The sequence below is a fragment of the Hylobates moloch genome, unplaced genomic scaffold (assembly GCF_009828535.3).
Source record: "Hylobates moloch isolate HMO894 unplaced genomic scaffold, HMol_V3 SCAFFOLD_16, whole genome shotgun sequence".
In the NCBI taxonomy this organism is placed as follows: domain Eukaryota; kingdom Metazoa; phylum Chordata; class Mammalia; order Primates; family Hylobatidae; genus Hylobates; species Hylobates moloch.
In genome coordinates, this window is record NW_026652291.1 from 3538468 (window position 1) to 3557020 (window position 18553).

At 53.8% G+C, this 18553-nt stretch overlaps 1 protein-coding gene across 1 annotated transcript in view; it reads right to left on the reverse strand.

The window, feature by feature from the left end:
* Positions 1 to 5378: 5378 nt before the first annotated feature.
* Positions 5379 to 18553, reverse strand: part of DYNC1H1 (dynein cytoplasmic 1 heavy chain 1) — an 85660-nt gene continuing 72485 nt past the window's right edge. Inside the window, exons 58-78 of the mRNA XM_032180539.2 lie at positions 17197 to 17343; positions 16955 to 17105; positions 16548 to 16801; positions 16296 to 16430; positions 16111 to 16205; positions 15489 to 15663; positions 15224 to 15299; positions 14168 to 14328; positions 13781 to 13892; positions 13617 to 13677; positions 13399 to 13522; positions 13157 to 13270; positions 11857 to 12027; positions 11411 to 11628; positions 11204 to 11307; positions 8134 to 8345; positions 7514 to 7667; positions 6614 to 6756; positions 6314 to 6482; positions 5979 to 6106; positions 5379 to 5739 (exon numbers count right to left, since the gene is read on the reverse strand). Of these exons, the coding sequence (XP_032036430.1) occupies positions 5611 to 5739; positions 5979 to 6106; positions 6314 to 6482; positions 6614 to 6756; positions 7514 to 7667; positions 8134 to 8345; positions 11204 to 11307; positions 11411 to 11628; positions 11857 to 12027; positions 13157 to 13270; positions 13399 to 13522; positions 13617 to 13677; positions 13781 to 13892; positions 14168 to 14328; positions 15224 to 15299; positions 15489 to 15663; positions 16111 to 16205; positions 16296 to 16430; positions 16548 to 16801; positions 16955 to 17105; positions 17197 to 17343 (3033 nt within the window). The 3' untranslated portion in view covers positions 5379 to 5610. The remainder of the gene's footprint in view (positions 5740 to 5978; positions 6107 to 6313; positions 6483 to 6613; positions 6757 to 7513; positions 7668 to 8133; positions 8346 to 11203; positions 11308 to 11410; positions 11629 to 11856; positions 12028 to 13156; positions 13271 to 13398; positions 13523 to 13616; positions 13678 to 13780; positions 13893 to 14167; positions 14329 to 15223; positions 15300 to 15488; positions 15664 to 16110; positions 16206 to 16295; positions 16431 to 16547; positions 16802 to 16954; positions 17106 to 17196; positions 17344 to 18553) is intronic.

The following is an 18553-nucleotide window of genomic DNA, read 5'->3' on the forward strand; positions in this document are numbered from 1 at the left end:
ACCCAGGCTGGAGTGCAGTGGCACGATCTCGGCTCACTGCAAGTTCCGCCCCCTGGGTTCACGCCATTCTCCTGCCTCAGCCTCCGAGTAGCTGGGACTACAGGCAGCTGCCACCACGCCCGGCTAATTTTTTGTATTTTTGGTAGAAACGGGGTTTCACCGTGTTAGCCAAGATGGTCTCGATCTCCTGACCTCGTGATCCGCCCGTCTCGGCCTCCCAAAGTGCTAGGATTACAGGCGTGAGCCACCACGCCCGGCTGGGAAGCATTTCAGCCTGAGCAACCAGACACCTGGAGGTGCTGTGAAGCAGGGACAACCTCGGGGTTTTACCTTGGACAGGTGGAAGAACCCACCTGGGGCTGTGCAGAGCGGGAAACCAGGGCGTGCGTGGAGCCTTGGCCAGGTCGAGGAGGGTGCTGAACAGATGTCCAGAGGGCAGTGGGGACATGGGGGTGGAGCTTCATTGGAGGTGGAGGTTTGGTGGCTGTTGGCGCAGAGGCGGTGACTCCAACAGAAGAGCATGGGGTCATATTCTCCCAGCTTCAGAGATTGTCAAGGACCGGCAGATCCTGTTTCATCGCCCCACCTGCTCCCCGCGTGTCTCCCTCAAAGAGGAGGCCTTTTTGACACAGCCACGCAGCCTCGGTCTAGGTGTTCCCAGCCTTGTCGGCTCTGTCGGGTGGGGTGCTGCTGCAGGAGGAGTAGAGTGATGGTCATGAAGTGCACGCTGGATCTGTCACTTAGGTGACTTGTCACCTGAGTCCAGAAGACAGCTGGGATTCTGAGGTCAGAAAGCTGACTTCCAGGGGTGGAAGAGAGAGGGTGGAAGTGAAGAGGAGGGGGCTTCTCCTCCAGGGTCCTCCCCAAGGCCCACTTTGACCTGGGCTAGGAAAGAAAAGTCCAGAACGAGTGGCCAGGAGGAACTGTAGATGTTTGTGTGTAACAAGGCGACTTCAGTAATAATAAGGTTGGGCTGGGTGCGGTGGCTCAGGCCTGTAATCCTAGCACTTTGGGAGACCAAGGTGGGTGGATCACTTGAGCCCAGGAGACCAGCCTGGGCAACATGGCAAAACCCTGTCTTTACAAAGAAATATAAGAGGGCCAGGCGTGGTGGCTCATACCTGTAATCCCAGCACTTTGGGAGGCCAAGGTGGGCAGATCACCTGAGGTCAGGAGTTCGAGACCAGCCTGGGCAGGATGGCAAAACTCTGTCTCTACTAAAAATAGAAAAATTAGTCCGGCATGGTGGTGGGCGCCTGTAGTTCCAGCTGCTTGGGAGGCTGAGGTAGGAGAATCGTTTGAACTTGGGAGGCGGAGGTTGCAGTGAGCCGAGATCACACCATTGCACTCCAGCCTGGGCAACAAAGCAAGACTCCGTCTCAAAAAAAAAAAAAAAAAAGTTCTGCAAAGGCCCTGTTGGCGACGGTGTTGTAACTGGTGTTTGGGTGGCCCTGGGGGTTGGGGGTGGGCTGCGCCACCTGCCACTGCTTCTCAGGTGCATTGCTTTGAGAACAGGCAAGGGGCACCTTTGAAAACAAGGTTCGGACTTAAATGCCCATTTCAGCTTCTTGCCAACCACCTTGGCGGCAGCCTTCGGTGTGAAGGTGGAGGCTCCCCAGAACGCCCTTCAGGCCCTGGATGCGGCAGAGGGAAGACTTGGGGGTGGGTCTGGCCTCAGCTTCGCTTGCCCTTCACCAGGAAAATGCTGCCTTGCCCTTTGGAAGAGATGTTGAGAGGAAAAGACGGAGCTCGGCCCTGCCAACGGAGGGCAGGGTGCCAACGGAGGGCAGGGTGCCAATGGAGGGCAGGGTGCCAACGGAGGGCAGGGTGCCAATGGAGGGCAGGGTGCCAACGGAGGGCAGGGTGCCAACGGAGGGCAGGGTGCCAACGGAGGGCAGGGCGGTTTGGGCCAAGCCTCCCAGGTCTGTGCCCAGCACTGCGTTGACGGCTTTCTGGGAGCAAGGCTCAGGCTGAGTCCCCAGCAGTGGTGGGCTCTCAGTCTCAGGCTGTTTTTAGGTGATATGAGTATTGATCTAACGCATTTTAAAAAATTCATTTGCAGCTGGGCACAATGGCTCATGCCTGTAATCCTAGCACTTTGGGAGGCTGAGGTGGGTGGATCACTTGAGCCCTGGAATTCAAGGCCATCCTGGGCAACATGGCGAAACTCTATCTCTACAAAAAATACAAAAATTAGCCGGGCGTGGTGGTGTGCACCTGTAGCCTGAGGAGGCTGAGGTGGGAGGATCACTTAAGCCCACGAGGTCGAGGCTGCAGTGAGGTGAGGTTGCACCACTGCACTCCAGCCTCAGTGACAGAGCTAGACTGTGTCTCAAAAAAAAACCAAAAAACAAAGAGGCCGGGTGTGGTGGCTCACGCCTGTAATCCCAGCACTTTGGGAGGCCGAGGCGGGCGGATCATGAGGTCGGGAGATCGAGACTATCCTGGCTAACACGGTGAAACCCTGTCTCTACTAAAAATACAAAAAATTAGCCGGGCGTGGTGGCGGGCACCTGTAGTCCCAGCTACTTGGGGGGCTGAGGCAGGAGAATGGCGTGAACCCAGGAGGCGGAGCTTGCAGTGAGCTGAGATCGCACCACTGCACTCCAGCCTGGGCAACAGTGGGAGACTTAGTTTTTTAAAAAAAACAAAAACAAAAAAAAACAAATAAAAATTCGGCCAGGCGTGGTGGCTCACACCTGTAATCCCAGCACCTTGGGAGGCTGAGTCGGGTGGATCACCTGAGTCAGGAGTTCAAGACCAGCCTGACCAATATGGTGAAACCCCGTCTCTACTAAAAATACAAAAATTAGCGGGCGCCTGTAGTCCCAGCTACTCAGGAGGCTGAGGCATGAGAATTGCTTGAACTCGGGAGGTGGAGGTTGCAGTGAGCCGAGATTGCGCCACTGCACTCCAGCCTGGGCGACAGACCAAGAGTCTGTCTCGGAAAAAAAAAAAGAAAAATTCATTTGCAAGGCAGAGCCTGCAAAAACCAGCATCAGTGACGGGAGGAAGAGTCAGTGCATGTGAGCATGTTAGACTTGATTCCGCCTTGCAGAACTGCTCATGGACTGAGAAACACTTTTGTCCTCAGCTTTTAGATCTTTACGATGGCGATTTGGAAGACACCCCCAAGTCATTCCGACTGGAGCTGCAACGACTGTTCTCTGGGTGACATGAGCTGTAAGGTGACTTCCTACACACTGAAGTCAGAGTCCAGAGGAAGTTCATACAGTAGATGTCCTGTCACCAAAAACTCCAATTCTTGTCATAAAAGTGTTCAGCTGGGCCCATGTCCCTGGAAGCCAAAGATGTGGACATGTAGTCCAAGGACTTGAGGCTGGCAGAGGAGGACCAGACGCCCAGGGCTGCCGAGCCCTTCCTCACTCCCATGGAGCCTCCTGAGACTGGCAGACATGTGCCAAGCAGAGCTCGAGGGGCATGGCCACCACCTAGGTTCGGGAGAGAGAAAAGGGGCCCAGAATTTCCTTCGCCAAGAGGAAGCTGGAGCTCTTCCTTGCAGAGCCTGAGAAAAGGAAGAGGGAGAAGCAGTAGGTGGCCTAATCCAAGGTGAGCAGACTCAGTCCAGGAAGGGGTCCCGGCCCAAGAGCAGCAGGGGCTCTTCTGATTAAAGCTGATGTCAATGCACATAAAAAATGTTTTTAGGGGCTGGGTATGGTGGCTCACACTTGTAATCTCAGCATTCTGGGAGGCCAAGGTGGGAGGCTCACTTGAGCTCAGGAGTTTGAGACCAGCCTGGGCAACATGGTGAAACATTGTCTCTACAACAGATACAAAAATTAGCCGATGTGGTGGTGTGTGTCTGTGGTCCCAGCTGCTCACAAGGCTGAGGTGGGAGGATCACTTGATCCCGGGAGGTTGAGGCTGCGGTGAGCCATGACCACGCCACTGCACACCAGCCTGGGCAACTTGAGTGAGACCCCGTCTCTAAAAAGAAAAAAGATGTTTTAGGGGCTGAACTCAGTGACTCACACCTATAATCCCGGTACTTTGGGAGTCTGAGATAGGAGGAGCCCTTAATGCCAGGAGTTTGAGACCAGCCCAGGGAAAACAGCGAGATCCCATCTCTATAAAAAATACAAAAATTTGGCCAGGTGCAGTGGCTCATGCCTGTAATCCCCGTACTTTGGGAGGCTGAGGCAGGAGGATCACTTGAGGCCAGGAGTTTGAGACCGGCCTGGCCAACATGATGAAGCCCTGGCTCTACTAAAAATACGGTAATTAGCTGGGCCTGGTGGCACATGCCTGTAATCCCAGCTACTCAGGAGGCTGAGGCAGGAGAATCACTTGAACCTGATAGGTGGAGATTGCAGTGAGCTGAGATCACACCACTGGCACTCCAGCCTGGGTGACAAGAGCGAAACTCCATCTCAAAAATAATAGAAGACATTGAGATGCCAGAAGCCTGTTTCCACGGGTGTAGCACACCTGTCACCTCCAGCATCGTGAATGTGAGATGCAGTCAGCTGTATGGGCCACTGTCATCGTCACCACTGGAAGGTCGTGTGGGAATGGACGTGCTAGGGCGGCCATGGGCAACTCCCTCGTCTGGAGCAGAAAACTCCCCTGTCTGGAGCCAAGTCCTGGGGCCCTGGTCAAGAACACAGGTAGCTGGGGGCTGCTTTTTTTTTTTTTTTTTTCTCCAGTTCACCGCAACCTCCGTCTCCCAGGTTCAAGCAATTCTCCTGCCTCAGCCTCCCGAGTAGCTGGGATTATAGGCATGTGCCACCATGCCCGGCTAATTTTGTATTTTTAGTAGAGACGGGGTTTCTCCATGTTGAGGCTGGTCTCGAACTCCTGACCTCAAGTGATCCGCCCGCCTCGGCCTCCCAAAGTGCTGGGATTACAGGCGTGAGCCACCGTGCCCGGCTTTTTTTTTTTTTTTTTCTTGAGACAGGGTCTTGCTCTGTCGCCCAGGCTGGAGTGCAGTGGTGAGATCACAGCTCACTGCAGCCTCGACCTCTTGGGCTTGGGCAATCGTCCCACCTCATCCTTCAAGTGGCTGGGACTACAGGCACGCACCACACCTGGTTTAATTTCTTGTAGAGATGGGGTCTCACTATGTTGCCGAGGCTGGTCTTTAACTCCCAGACTCCCAAAGTGCTGAGATTAAAGGTGTGAACCACTGTGCCCGGGCCCCAGGGCTTTCAGAGCCACATCTGGCTGTGTCTGTGAAGGGGCCCCAAGGTCTTCTTCCTTCATGAGTGCTGTGGCCGCTCTGGAGTTCATGGAGCGAACTCGTGATGAAAGCGAGGCGGGGAGGGGCGTGGCTGCCGTGGGCTGCCCTCCCGGGGCTGCATGGAAGGCAAGGCTCTGTGCCCTGGAACAAAAGCGGAGACAGAAGAGGCAGAGCCAACTCATGCTTTAGTGTTTTATTTCCTCAAAGGAGCCACGCCATTGGCCCTCCCAAATACCTCCTGGTATCCTTCCAATTTCCACCACTCCCAACCGTCAGATTCCATTCAGCTTCCTCCAGCCTCAAACCAACCACTTTTCACAAGCTCAGACCTTCCAAACATTTTAAAAATGAATAAATGTTAAATACCAACTTTCGCTATTACAGAAAGGGGCAGCTAGAAAAGTTTAATTCTACTCTGTGCACAAGACGGCGACACCCCGCTCGTAGAAGCTGCGAGGGTCCTCCTTTGTAGCAATTTCGAAGTCGACGGTGAAGATAAGGTCTGCACGGGTGAAGTTCAGGTAGACAGGTAAGGTCACCTGCAGGAGAAGCAGAAGGGTTTACTGGTGGCTTAAGGGAAAAGTAAGAAAACTGGAAGACTGCCCGGGACGGCTGATGGGGCCCTGGGAAGGAGAGGTTTGGACAGGTGCGAAATGGGTTTCCTCTGTGAACCTCATTTCCCGTTCCAAGTGGAACCCAGGCACAGAAGAGGAGCCGCCTCTGCCCTTGTTACCGCAGGGGCCCTGCAGAACGGCCGGGAAAGGCGGCGCCTCCTTACCACACTGGCCTTCTTCTCGGTGTTCGTCTGCTTGACCCAGCGCAGCTGCGTCAGGGGAAGGGCGGTTGAGATGGCGTTGGACAGTGACAGCTTGTTGTTGTTGCACGTGGCCCCTTGAAGTTTCAAACCTGTGAGGCGGAAGCCAAAACCCAGGCTGAGGTGAACACAACAGCCACACAAACGCCGGTCACAGGGCGCCCAGAGGCTGACAAACACGGCGGCTCCACCCGACCACCAGCCGGTCACCTGAAGTGCATGTATCTGGGAACAATGGTCTCAGGCCACCGAGGTCACCTGCAGAGAAGAGCCAGTATTTTCTGTGAGACTCCACTTACCCGTGACTCCAAAGCTGCAAGCGTCAAGGGTGGCGCCCTGTGAGGTGGTGACGTTGACTTCCAGGCAGAGCTCCTCCAGGGACCAGCTGTTGGCCTGGGCCACGTACTGCCTGGTGGCAGTGATGTACGCCTCAGGCACGAACAGGCCACCCAGGCACACGTGGATGTTCTGTGGAAAGCAGCAGCCCCCAGGGGAAGGAGCTCAGGTCAGACCTGGGCCCTGTGTGTGTTCCCAGAGCCATTCCCACCCCAGCCCAGGACAGCTGCTGACCACCCCAGACTCATCAGGAGCACCTTCACCTTTAGCTCCTTGGCGCCACCCGACGCAGCCGCCAGTGAGATGTTCTGCAGCTGTTTGATCCTCTCGCTGAAGTCGGACACCCACTGGATGACGGTCATGCCGGCAGGCACCGTGTAGTGGGACCAGCTCCGAGGCAAGATCCCTGCAGCCAAGGCACACAGAGCCCAGGGCGTCAGCTCTCACAACTCCCCCAGCACAGATGCTCCAGCATCCTGGCTGCCCACACGGGCACCTGGCAGCTCCACCTACTGCCTTTCCCAGGCTGCGCTTTATGTCCCTGGCGCCGCCCTCACCACATCTGCTCTAGCTCAGGCTGCTCCAGAGCGCCTCAGAACCATGCAGTTTCTAGGGTCAAGTTAGTCCAGGTGTGTCTTTCTGGAGGACCATAATCACGTCCAAGTAAAACCACGGCTAGAAACTCATGTCACACAAGTGGCTCAATGTTCCTGGCGATTAGGGCTTTTGGGGCAAATAGGAGGATGCTGGGGGCTCCCCACAACTTTGGATGAGCCCCCCCATGCCCGCCTGCCCCTGCTTTTCCACTGTCCTGGGGGACACCTATTCTTCACAGGCCGTAACCTACTACCGTCTGTCACCGTCCTGGACCACCACATTCCCCATTCACTCTCTCGGAAGACCCCTAAAAAACTGTAGAAGTTGTGTAAAGATTTTGGTCAACATTCAGTGAACCAGCACAGAAGAAAAACAAATTCTTCAGCATTTCTAAGCCCCTCCCCTCCCCCCGCCCACCTCGAGGGTAAGAGCACAGAGCTGCTCTCGGAGGGAGGCCCCCGCAGGCCTGGCTGTCCGCACGTGGTGCTGCGTGGCTGGGCTGGGTCGTGGCCCCAGGCCCAGGTACCCTGCCGGAGGCCACACCACGAGTTCGGCCTCTCACGCACCTTTCACCAGCTCGTTGATCAGCGTGCGCAAGTAGTTGGTCTGCTTCTTCTTTCCTTCGCACACCTGGACGACATCCGCAAGGTCCTGGCGAACGTCCTGAAGCAGCTTCGCGCCCATTTTCACTTCTCTCTCAAAGAACCTGAACAAAGGATCCTAAGATCGTCCAAAAGGGTGAAGAGAAGTTAGGAAGAGGCCCTTTCTCCAGCGGAAAGGCCAAACAGAAGTAACTCGGCCTCCGGGCAGAGCCCCAGGGCTTCCGACCTGTCCAGGGTCACGGACAGCTTTGGCAGAGCGTGACTTGGAACCGAGCTTGTGTGAGGCCGAGGCCCCTGCCTGAGTCGCAGCTCTTGGGCTCTCTAGGGAGGAAGGGCTGCGGCTGCTCGCTGTGGAAGCTGTCTGCCTATCTCACAATCTTCTGGAGTGTTTTCAGTCCATTTCAAAAGGGCCAACTCATCTTGCCCAATGCCTGGGCTCAGCTGGACACCTGCCCTGAGGTGACACCGGTGTGAGCACGTTCCGTCCGGCATGATGGAACCAATGGTCCACGGAACAATGGTCCGTGACCATCCCCAGCACGTGGGACCTTGAGACCTGGCCGGCCCACCACCCTCCCAGCTACCTTGATATTCTCCACGGTGCGCTTGAGGTGGCTCAGCGTCTGGGGGATGAGGTGGAGCCAGTTGGACGCGGTGGTGTGCAGCGTCCGCATCCAGGCGGGGCGGCCGTCGGACGTGGAGTCTGTCCTCGTCTTCTTCTCGGTCTCTGCGTAGGCCAGGTCATCCTCGTCCTCCAACATCTGCATCTTCAGCATCTTACTGATCATGTCCACACCTGGGCCACAGTCCCACAGTTGCAGCAGGAGGGAGGGAGGGGACGGGCAAGAAATCACAGAGGGAAAAGGGACTTGAACGTAAAGGCCACATGGTGAGTCCACACTGGGAACTGCAGCAATCTGGAAGGTGCTCAGCCGTGTGTGTGTGTGTGTGTGTGTGTGTGTACTTTTGTTTTGAGACGGAGTCTCGCTCTGTCACGAGTGCAGTGGCGTGACCTTGGCTCACTGCAACCTCTGCCTCCTGGGTTCAAGCGATTCTCCTGCCTCAGGCTCCCAAGTAGCTGGGATCACAGGCATGCGGCACCGCGCCTGGGTAATTTTTTCTTGTATTTTTAGTGGAGACGGGGTTTCACCATGCTGGCCAGGCTGGTCTTGAACTCCTGACCTCAGGTGATCTGCTCGCCTCGGCCTCCCAAAGTGCTGGGATTACAGGCATGAGCCACCACGCCTGGCCAGTCATATATGTTTTTAAAACACAGACAATGGCCTGACCAGAAAGCTAAGGAGACAAATACAGAAGAAGAATTGTTACCAGGTCAAGTACATGACTATTAAAGCTGACCCAGCAAGACAGCCACAGTGGCTCACACCCACAGTCCCAGCACCGTGGGAGGCTGAATTGGGAGCATCTCTAGAGCTCAGGGGTTCAAGACTAGCCTGGGCAACATAGTGAGACCCTCATCTCTACAAAAAATTAGAAAGGCAGATGTGGTGGTGGCACCTGTGGTCCCAGCTACTTGGGAGGCTGAGGTGCGGGGATTGCTTGAGCCCAGAAAGCTGAGGCTGCAGTGAGCTCTGATTGCACCACTGCACTCCAGTCTGAGTGACAGAGCAAGACTCAGTCTCAAATTAAAACAAAAAAACGGAATTAGCAGCCTGAGTCCAAAGACTCAAGGAAGGCTCTTCAGGACCCTGGGTTTGGGTTCACTGTGAGACCTGGGCCAAGCCCCAGCCCGCTTTGAGCCCGACCATGAATGAGTGCGTGCTCGAGAGGGGCTCCAGGAGGGGGTGCCACCTGCCCTCTTAACTCAGAAAACTGGTCACCACAGTGTCCCTTGGCCTGTGACTGCCACCATGTGGCTGGGATTACCCCGAGCCTTGTAGTGCCTGCAGTGTGCTCTGGCCTCCCCCAGCTCGCCTGGCTTTCCCTCCTGATTCTGTCCTGTTAACCAGCTCTTAGCTTCAGCAACGCCCTTGTCTTCTTAGCTTTTCATGACTTTTTCCCATAACAAAAAGTTGAGATTTGATCAGCTGCTGTCAACCCCACGTGTAGTGCTTGGAGGCTTTGTGAAGGCCAATTGCTGGGCCCGTCCCCATTCCTGATAAGAGTGCGTCTGGGCAGGGCCTAGGAACCTGCATTTCTTTCTTTCTTTTTTTTTTTTTTGAGACGGAGTCTCGCTCTGTCGCCCAGGCTGGAGTGCAGTGGCACCATCTCGGCTCACTGCAAGCTCCGCCTCCCAGGTTCATGCCATTCTTCTGCCTCAGCCCCCCGAGTAGCTGGGACTACAGGTGCCCGCCACCACGCCCGGCTAATTTTTTTTTGTATTTTTAGTAGAGATGGGGTTTCACCATGTTAGCCAGGATGGTCTCGATCTCCTGACCTCGTGATATGCCTGCCTTGGCCTCCCAAAGTGCTGGGATTACAGGCATGAGCCACTGTGCCTGGCTGGGAACCTGCATTTCTAAGAAGTTCTGGGGAGGCTGCTGCTGCTGGTTTGGGAGCCACACTGTGAGAGACACTGGGTTAGAGAATTTCTTAGCTCCCTTCTGGCTCACAGCACTTGAAGTCTTAAAAAACATCTTGTAAGTAAGTGAAAAGGAAAAAAAGACTGCTAAAAAATTCTAGGCAAGATGAATGGTTTCAAAAAATCACTTAATATCAGGTACTTTTCAACTCTTGAAGAAGAAAAAAGGAACTGATTTTCTTTTTATTTTTTGAGACAGAGTCTTGCTCTGTTGCCCAAGCTGGAGTGCAATGGCATGTTCTCAGCTCACTGAAACCTCCGCCTCCCAGGTTCAAGAGATTCTCCTGCCTCAGCCTCCCGAGTAGCTGGGATTACAGGCAACCACCACCACACCCGGCTAATTTTTGTATTTTTTGTAGAGATGGGATTTCACCATGTTGGCCAGGCTGGTCTCGAACTCTTGACCTCAGGTGATCCATCCACCTCGGCCTCCCAAAGTGCTGAGATTATAGGCATGAGCCACTGCACCCGGCCTTTTTTTTTTTTTTTTTTTTTTGAGACAGAGTCTCACTCTGTTGCCCAGGCTAGAGTAGAGTGATGCGATCTCGGCTCACTGCAGCCTCCACCTCCCGGGTTCAAATGATTCTCCTGCCTTAGCCTCCTGAGTAGCTGGGATTACAGGTGCCTGCCACCATGCCCACCTAATTTTTGTATTTTTAGTAGAGACTGGGTTTTGCCATGTTGACCAGGCTGGTCTGGAACTCCTAACCTCGAGTGATCTGCCCGCCTCGGCCTCCCAAAGTGCTGGGATTACAGGTGTGAGCCAGTGTGCCCAGCTAGTAACTGCTTTTCAATATGAGGTGAAAATCTAAATGTTATTTCTAGGCTCATTTACATAAATATCAAGCCTTTTCTCTAGAACTGAGTTGATGCTACAGAAAAGATCCCTGTTAGAGCCAGTTCTTTCCTCTGCCTCCCCTCGGAGTGGAGCTAGGAGCAGCTGGAGACTGGCAGGAAGGCCGAGGCTGACAGCCACACCCAGCATAACCAGCGAGGGCCCTGGGATAGCAGAGCACACTCACCCTGCAGGTGGGGACTGTCGCCACTGACCCCACGTGTGAGCAGGACCCTCGCCACCCACCCTGCGTGTGGGGAGGACCCTCGTCGCCTACCCTGCGTGGTAAGGAGGACTCTCTCGGCGTTGTTGGGCAGGCCCAGCCAGGAGGGCGTCTGGGTGTCGGGGAGCAACTCCACCCACTGCACAAACTCCTCTCGCCTAGAAAACCAGTGCATTTGGAAATGATGTCAGTGGTCACCTCTGAGTGACACCAGACGCCCTGACGTCACAACTGTCTCCATTCCAGCAGGCAGCAGCATACCTGATGCCATCTGGCATTTGAATGTCTTTATGCCCGTCGACCTTGCACGCCAGCTTAAACTCACTGTCGAAGCTCCTGGTTGTGAACAGGCGCTCCAGGAAGGTGTTGAGCAGACGCTGGTCAAACTCGTTGTCCACGCGCCCACCATAAATGGACTGGGCCATTAAGGTCTTTAGTGCAGACCACGGGATCTTATCTGGTGAGATGTTCTGCCTGCCCTGGGGGAGGAAAAGCAGGGTTCGTGTGTGTGGTTGGAGGCGGGCAGGCCCGGGGCTTCCTTTCGAGGGGCATAGCTTTCCTCCTCACTCCCCAGGGCCAGCTAGGCTTTGGCGGTCACGAGGGGTCAGCTTGCTCTTCCATGCTGAGTCTGGCCTCTCAGCACCACGCCCTGCAGCATCCTTCCCAGGTACACGTCCGCTGCCTGTCCTGGCATGGCCCACACTTGCCTTGGCCGTGTCATCCAGCCACGTGTCCACTGTATCGCAAGCTGACCGCAGGTCAGACTCTCCAAATTCATACTTCTTTGACCACCCCAGTGGTGCGTATCGTAGGCGTTCTTGGATGATCGCATGGAACCAGGCCAGCAGGAAGTACAAGCGGGCACGCTCGTTGGGAGACTGGTGAGGAAAGTGACCAAGCACAGAGTCATTAGAAAACAGCACTTGCCAAGAACAGCGCAGAGGCCAGGTCAGCCAAAGCTTTACAAAGAGCTCTCCACGTCGTGACGATGGCAGCAGATTCACACGAGTACTGTTGCTAGGAGAAAAGTATGCCAACTTTTCTATTAATAGACGCGTCATCCAATGAGACCACCAGAGAATTTATTCAGCTAGTAAGAAATCTAGAGAAGACCGAGTTTCTAAGAATGTCAGAAAAGGTGGATGTGGCACAAAATAGAACAGAATTGACAGAACCAAACCCCTGCCACAATCCCCCTCCTCTCGCCCAAGAGTTTCGGTCTTCACTTGGCGCCTGGGAGGGCTCTGCTTGGTCTCAGGGGCCTGTGCTGGGGGAGAGGAGATTGCCTGCCACCTGGGGACACAACTCTGAGTCCCAGCTTCTCCGTGGGCATCTCTGCTCCTCTGGGACCTAATCACACCCCATAATCAAACATGGCTTTTATTTTTCAACCTGCTCACAGGAAAGAAATTTTATATAGAGAGACAGGATCTCACTACATTGCTCAGACAGTTTTTTTTTTTTTTTTTTTGAGACGGCGTCTTGCTCTTTTGCCCAGGCTGGAGTGCAGTGATGTGATGTCAGCTCACTGCCAACTTCTGCCTCCTGGGTTCAAGCGATTCTCCTGCCTCAGTCTCCCCAGTAGCTGGGATTACAGGCACCCACCACCACACCTGGCTAATTTTTTATATTTTTAGTAGAGACGGAGTTTCACCATGTTGGCCATGCTGGTCTCGAACTCCTGACCTCAAGTGGTCTGCCCACCTCGGCCTCCCAAAGTGCAGGGATTACAGGAGTGAGCCACCACACCTGGCCTGCCCAGACGGTCTTGAACTCCTGGGCTCAAGTGATCCTCCCACCTCGACCTTCCAAAGTGCTAGGATTACCAGTGTGAGCCACGGTGCCCGGCCATGGAAGGAAATTTTACCTACAGCTGAAAAGCAAAAGCAGCTGTGCAGTTCACCACATGGCACTTCTAGGGGGCCCAGGGACCCACTTCTGCATTTGGTGATGGGACTGGGCTTTGGCTTCTATGGCAAAAGCATACCAGGAGGACAAGGTCCTTACCTTGCATATCCGCGAGACGGGAATGCTGCTGAACGTCCTCAGCATGTTGGCCTTCACCCCTGGCGGTGGCTCAAACACAAAGATGCGACCCGCACGGAGCAGATTCACAGGCACCTAAGGGAGAGCGCCATTCCCGTTATGGCTCGGGTGTGGATGCAGGCGCCTGTTCAATTCCACCACACATGTGCCGACAGGACAGTGCCAGGCCAGCCTGCAACGTCTCCACTCCTTCAACCACCCACCTTGGGGTTTATCTCCATGGTGAGGAAGAGTCGGAAGCAGGCATGCGGCTGTAGGGAATGCAACTTCTTCTCCAGCTGCATCAGCCACCCTGGGGCCAGATGCACATTCTTCAGCATCACCCACCTGCACACACAAAGTGAGAGTCACACAGCACGCCAGGCTGCCTGCCTGAATGCTGGGGACTAAGGCTTTCTTCAGCCAAAGCGAACAGGCCTACCTGCCTGACTTCACAGCGGTGTTTATTGCCTTATCTGCTTGGTTAAAGCCTTCTGCAGAGCCTGGTGCAGGGAAACTTAGTGTTAGCAGCGGCAGCCTCTGACATCAATGCCCACCACGAATCCTGCAGGGCTCCAGCCCGTGAAGCCCATCAAGCATCCTTACCGATTGCAATTGAAGTGATCTGCGTGTTCTGCTCGGCTGCAAGGTCCTCGACATGCCCACTGGCATCGTAACCAGGCACAGAGCACATTAAGACAGGAGTGTTGGGCTTCACCTGCAAACAAAGAAGGCAGAAGTTATTGCGGTGCCAGCAAATAGTGTGCACCTGTCAAGGGAAAGGAGAGCCCCGAGTGAGGGGCCTGAGATGTTCTTTCTGGGCCCAGAGGTGTGGGCACCATGCAGCCAGTAGCTGAGAATCTGCAGCGAGTTCCTGGTCTTAGGAGGAGACTGTAGCCCGGGGTGAGAGCAGATGCCAGGGCTGCTGCCAGCTGTGGCTGGGGAGGTGGGCATGGAGTCTCTTGGGAAGCCCGGGCTGTACCAGGACATTACCTCTGTGCCCACAATGTGGGTCAGGTCGAGCGGCTGCTCCATGATGGACATGAAGGACTCCCCAAGGTTTGTTGAAACAAACATGTGGGCCATGGCCAACAGGCGATCGGGCCGGAAAGCCTGGATCAGGAGCAGGCGGTGGATGGCCTGGCCAATGGGTGCTGAAACAGGTACAGAGGGGTGGGTGCTGGGTGGAAGCGTGGACTTGGAGACGTCCTCCCCTGCCTGGACTGTTCTTCCCAAAGCACCCACTCAGCAAACGCTCAGCATTTCAGGATCAGCTCAAATCCGGAAATTCAGCCACATCTCCTGTGCCTTCCGTGAGCCCTCTGGACACGCCTGTGAGAACACCTTACTACCTGGATGTATCCGTAGGACAAGGTGCCGTTTGCTGATTTTTAAATTACTACACTAATACCTGCTCACTTCCTGAGAACACCTGAAGGTACTCAGGAAGGGGGCTCCAAGCTCTGCCCTCCACAGTCTGACACTTCCTCTCACCCTGGCTAGCCCAGGGTCTGGCCTCACACACTAAAAAATGGCTGATGGCATTCCATTCCTGTCTGCAGCATGAATATAGCCAGTTAACTCCTTACCATTAGGCAGGAGCTCCCCATCTAGTTCTCTTGTGGTCTTTAAGCATGAGATGAATAGGAATTGGAAATTTCTGATTTACTTCTAAGCCAACACCTATCTAGAAGCGATCTCCTTAAGTGGTTTCCTTAAAAAGTTTTAACACTGAAATATTTATCTTGGGAATCAGTGACCATTCATTCAGAGACAGGTCTCTGTCTGCTGCCCAGGCTGGAGTGCAGTGGCGCGATCACAGCTCATGCAACCTCGACCTCCCAGGCTCAAGTGACCTTCCTGCTTTAGCCTCCCAAGTAGATGGGACTACAGGTGTGCACCGCCACGCCTGGCTAAGGTTTTATTTTCTGTAGAGATGGGGCCTATGTTGCCCAGGCTAGTAACTTTGTGTCTTTTGAAAGCATCCCTTTAAGCAGCAAAACCCAACTTTACATTCAGGTCCAGAAAGAAAAGCATAGCGGGGCTTACTTGAAGGTGTTTCTTCACTCCAGAGGTAGGGCACGGTCTGCTCCGGGGAGCTGCTGTCCAGCCAGATGCCAAATTGCTGTGGAGACAACAGTGGACGCACCCATGGCGCAGGGCTGGCCTCTGGGGGCAGCAACCCACGACTGACGCGAGAGTCTGACGCGAGAGCGCAGACACAGCATTCTGGGTTTTATACAACATGCGATTCCTTCTATTTCCTGGGAAAAGGCCAACATTTTTCACTGGGAACATTCAAAAGAACAATCACCTCGTCTGCCTGAACCTTTGCAATCAAGTCCTTAAACGCGGGAAGGCAGCTCAGCCTCACCACCGCCTCCGCCTGCTCCACGGTCAGGCCCTGGATCCTGGGGGTGGAGCCAGCACTCAGGACAATCTCATTTCCTCTCAAGAAGTGCTGGAATTCTGCATCGTAGGTGGGCTCCCTGCAAAGGGTGCAACAGGTTAGCTAGGGCCTCTCACGTTCATGCCCACTGTCACTAAAATAACAGTTGTGATTTAAAGAAGAGAGAAAACAGGCCAGGCAGAGTGGCTCTATCATTTGAGGTCAGGAGTTTGAGACCAGGCTGGGCTGCCAACATGATGAAAATCTGTCTCTACTAAAAATACAAAAAAAATTAGCCGGGCATGGTGGCATGCGCCTGTAGTCCCAGCTACTCAGGTGACTGAGGCAGGAGAATTGCTTGAACCTGGGAGGTGGAGGTTGCAGTGAGGTGAGATTACACCACTGCACTCCAGCCTGGGCAACAGAGGGAGACACTGTCTCAAAAAATAAAGAAAATAAAAGAAAAAATAAAAGCATGTATCTGATCATGAAACCCTTGTGGGCCACCAGCAATATGGCATCCTCCTGTGGGCGTGAGTGCTCTTACCCCACGGTGCCCTTCAGTTTGATTCTCGCCAGCAGCATGGCAAAGGTGATGTGGTCCTGATGCAGCATGCCTCGAGCCACTCGGTTAAAGGCCACCTGGGACAAGAGCAGGAGACGATGTTGTTCCATAACAGAGGCAGCACACTGCTTCCCCCCGCTGGGGAGCAGCTGAGGACCTCACTCTACCTGGAAGAGGTCCTTCGTTATAATGGACAGGCGCTGTGTGTGGTCGGTGACGCCCTTCAGGTTCGGGTTCTCATATAAGACGTTGTGATAAATGTCCAGGAAAAACTGGAGGGAGTACTGGTACAAGAAGTGTATCTGAAAGGAAGCAGTGGGCAGCCGTGAGCAGCTCCCCCAGCACCCCGCTGAACTTCTGCACGGCCACGGAGCTACTGTGCGGGGCCCCGGCAGCCTCTGTGCGGCCAAGGCACCCACCTGCTTGAGGGACTCCATGGTGAAGTAGATGCTGCTGCAGGCGGTGGAGAGCGGGAGGTACTGCTGGGACACGGTCTCCACCTCCTGCATGACAATGTCCGTCTCCTCGACTTTCCTGGTGACCTCCGCAGCCTCTCTCTTCAGGTTCTCCAGAGTGGTTATGATCGTGTCGTCATCCAAAATGCGCCCTTTCACCTCGTTCAGAGCTTGTAGTAGAGATTTTTCCAGCTGACGCAAACGGAGCTGAAATTCCCCTTAAATGAATAAAACATGCAGAGTCTGCAATAATCCTTCAAAAGGTATATGCTCTCAGAAGGCTTTGCCACAAACGTGGAACATCCTAGTCACTTAAAAGTTCCGCCCCTTCACCTGCACCAACCATCTAAAGCCACAGGCCCAGATCCTACCTTGAAGTTTAAGAAGATCAGATCGTTTCTCGTCCACATCAGGTCTTTCTGCTTTAAGTACTTCATTTAGACACTGGCTCTGTAAACTGCTACGCGTAACTGTGAAGTTTACAAAAGTAACCCGGGAACAGAGATCTGGTGGGAACTCGACCTGCCAAAACGGGTAACAGAACAGTCTGTCTTAATCCAGCTTCAAAACCAAATCCTGCCAGATTTCTCTGGGGAAGGGTCCCATTCCTTACAGTTGGATCCCGGGTGGACAGGAAGATGACAAACGATGGCGACAGGTCTATGTCCTGGTCCCCAAGGGTGATCAGCACTCTCCCCCCTGTTCGCCGCACTTCACGGTTCAGCACCGGGTTCAAGACTGGATCGTAGCTTTCCACATCCTGCATTCCACAAAGGTGGAACTTGATGGTCAGGGCTTTCTAGAACTCTATCTTCACCCAAATGCTATGTTGCTGTCCTACTCTAGATAAGCATGCCTTTCCAAAAGCCACCCGCCACTTGTGTATGGTGGCCACTAGCTATGTGTGGCTACTTACATTTAAATGAACTAAAATTAAAAACTCAGCCAGGCGTGGTGGCTCACGCCTGTAATTCCAGCACTTTGGGACGCTGAGGCAGGCAGATCACTTGAGGTCAGGAGTTCGAGACCAGCCTGGCCAACATGGTGAAACTCCGTCTCTACTAAAAATACGAAAGTTAGCTGGGGGTGTATGACACATGCCTGTAGTCCCAGCTACCTGGGAGGCTGAGGCAGAATTGCTTGAACCTGGGAGGTTCAGACTGGGGGACAGAGCAACACTCTGTCTCAAAAATAAATAAAATAAAACAGTTCCTAGTCACACTAGCCATGGGAAGTGTTCAGTAGCCCCCTGAGGCTAGTGGCTACCACACTGGACAGTGTGGACCATAAGGCATTCCTGCCCCTGCAGAAAGTTCTGGGGACAGTGCTGACACAGACCCTCTGAATGGCATTTTTCTTCATGTCTTAAATTTTTTTCAATTTGCATAATGAATTCATCTCATTGCAAACCTGATGCTTCCTAGTGACCTTACATGCTTTATTTAAAAACAAATTTTTAAGTTCAAGAATACAAGTGCAGGTTTGTTACGTAGGTAAACTTGTCATGGGGTTTACTGTACAAATTATTTCATCACCCTGGTTATAAGCCTAAACCTCCACGCTCTGAAAGGTCCCAGTGTGTGTGGTTCCCTCTATGTGTCCATGTGTTCTCATCATTTAGCTCCCACTTCTAAGTGAGAACATCTGGTACTTGGTTTTCTGCTCCTGCACTAGTTTGCTGAGGATAATGGCCTCCAGCTCCATCCATGTTCCTGCAAAGGAACATGTTCCTTGTTCTTGTTTCTTGAACATTTTTCTTGTTCTTTTTTTTTTTTTTGAGATGGAGTCTTGCTCTGTTGCCCAGGCTGGAGTGCAGTGGTGCGAACTCGGTTCACTGCAGCCTCCGCCTCCCAGGTTCAAGCAATTTTCCTGCCTCAGCCTCCCGAGTAGTTGGGACTACAGGTGTGCATTGCCACACCCGGCTAATTTTTGTATTTTAAATAGAGATGGGCTTTCACCATGTTGGCCAC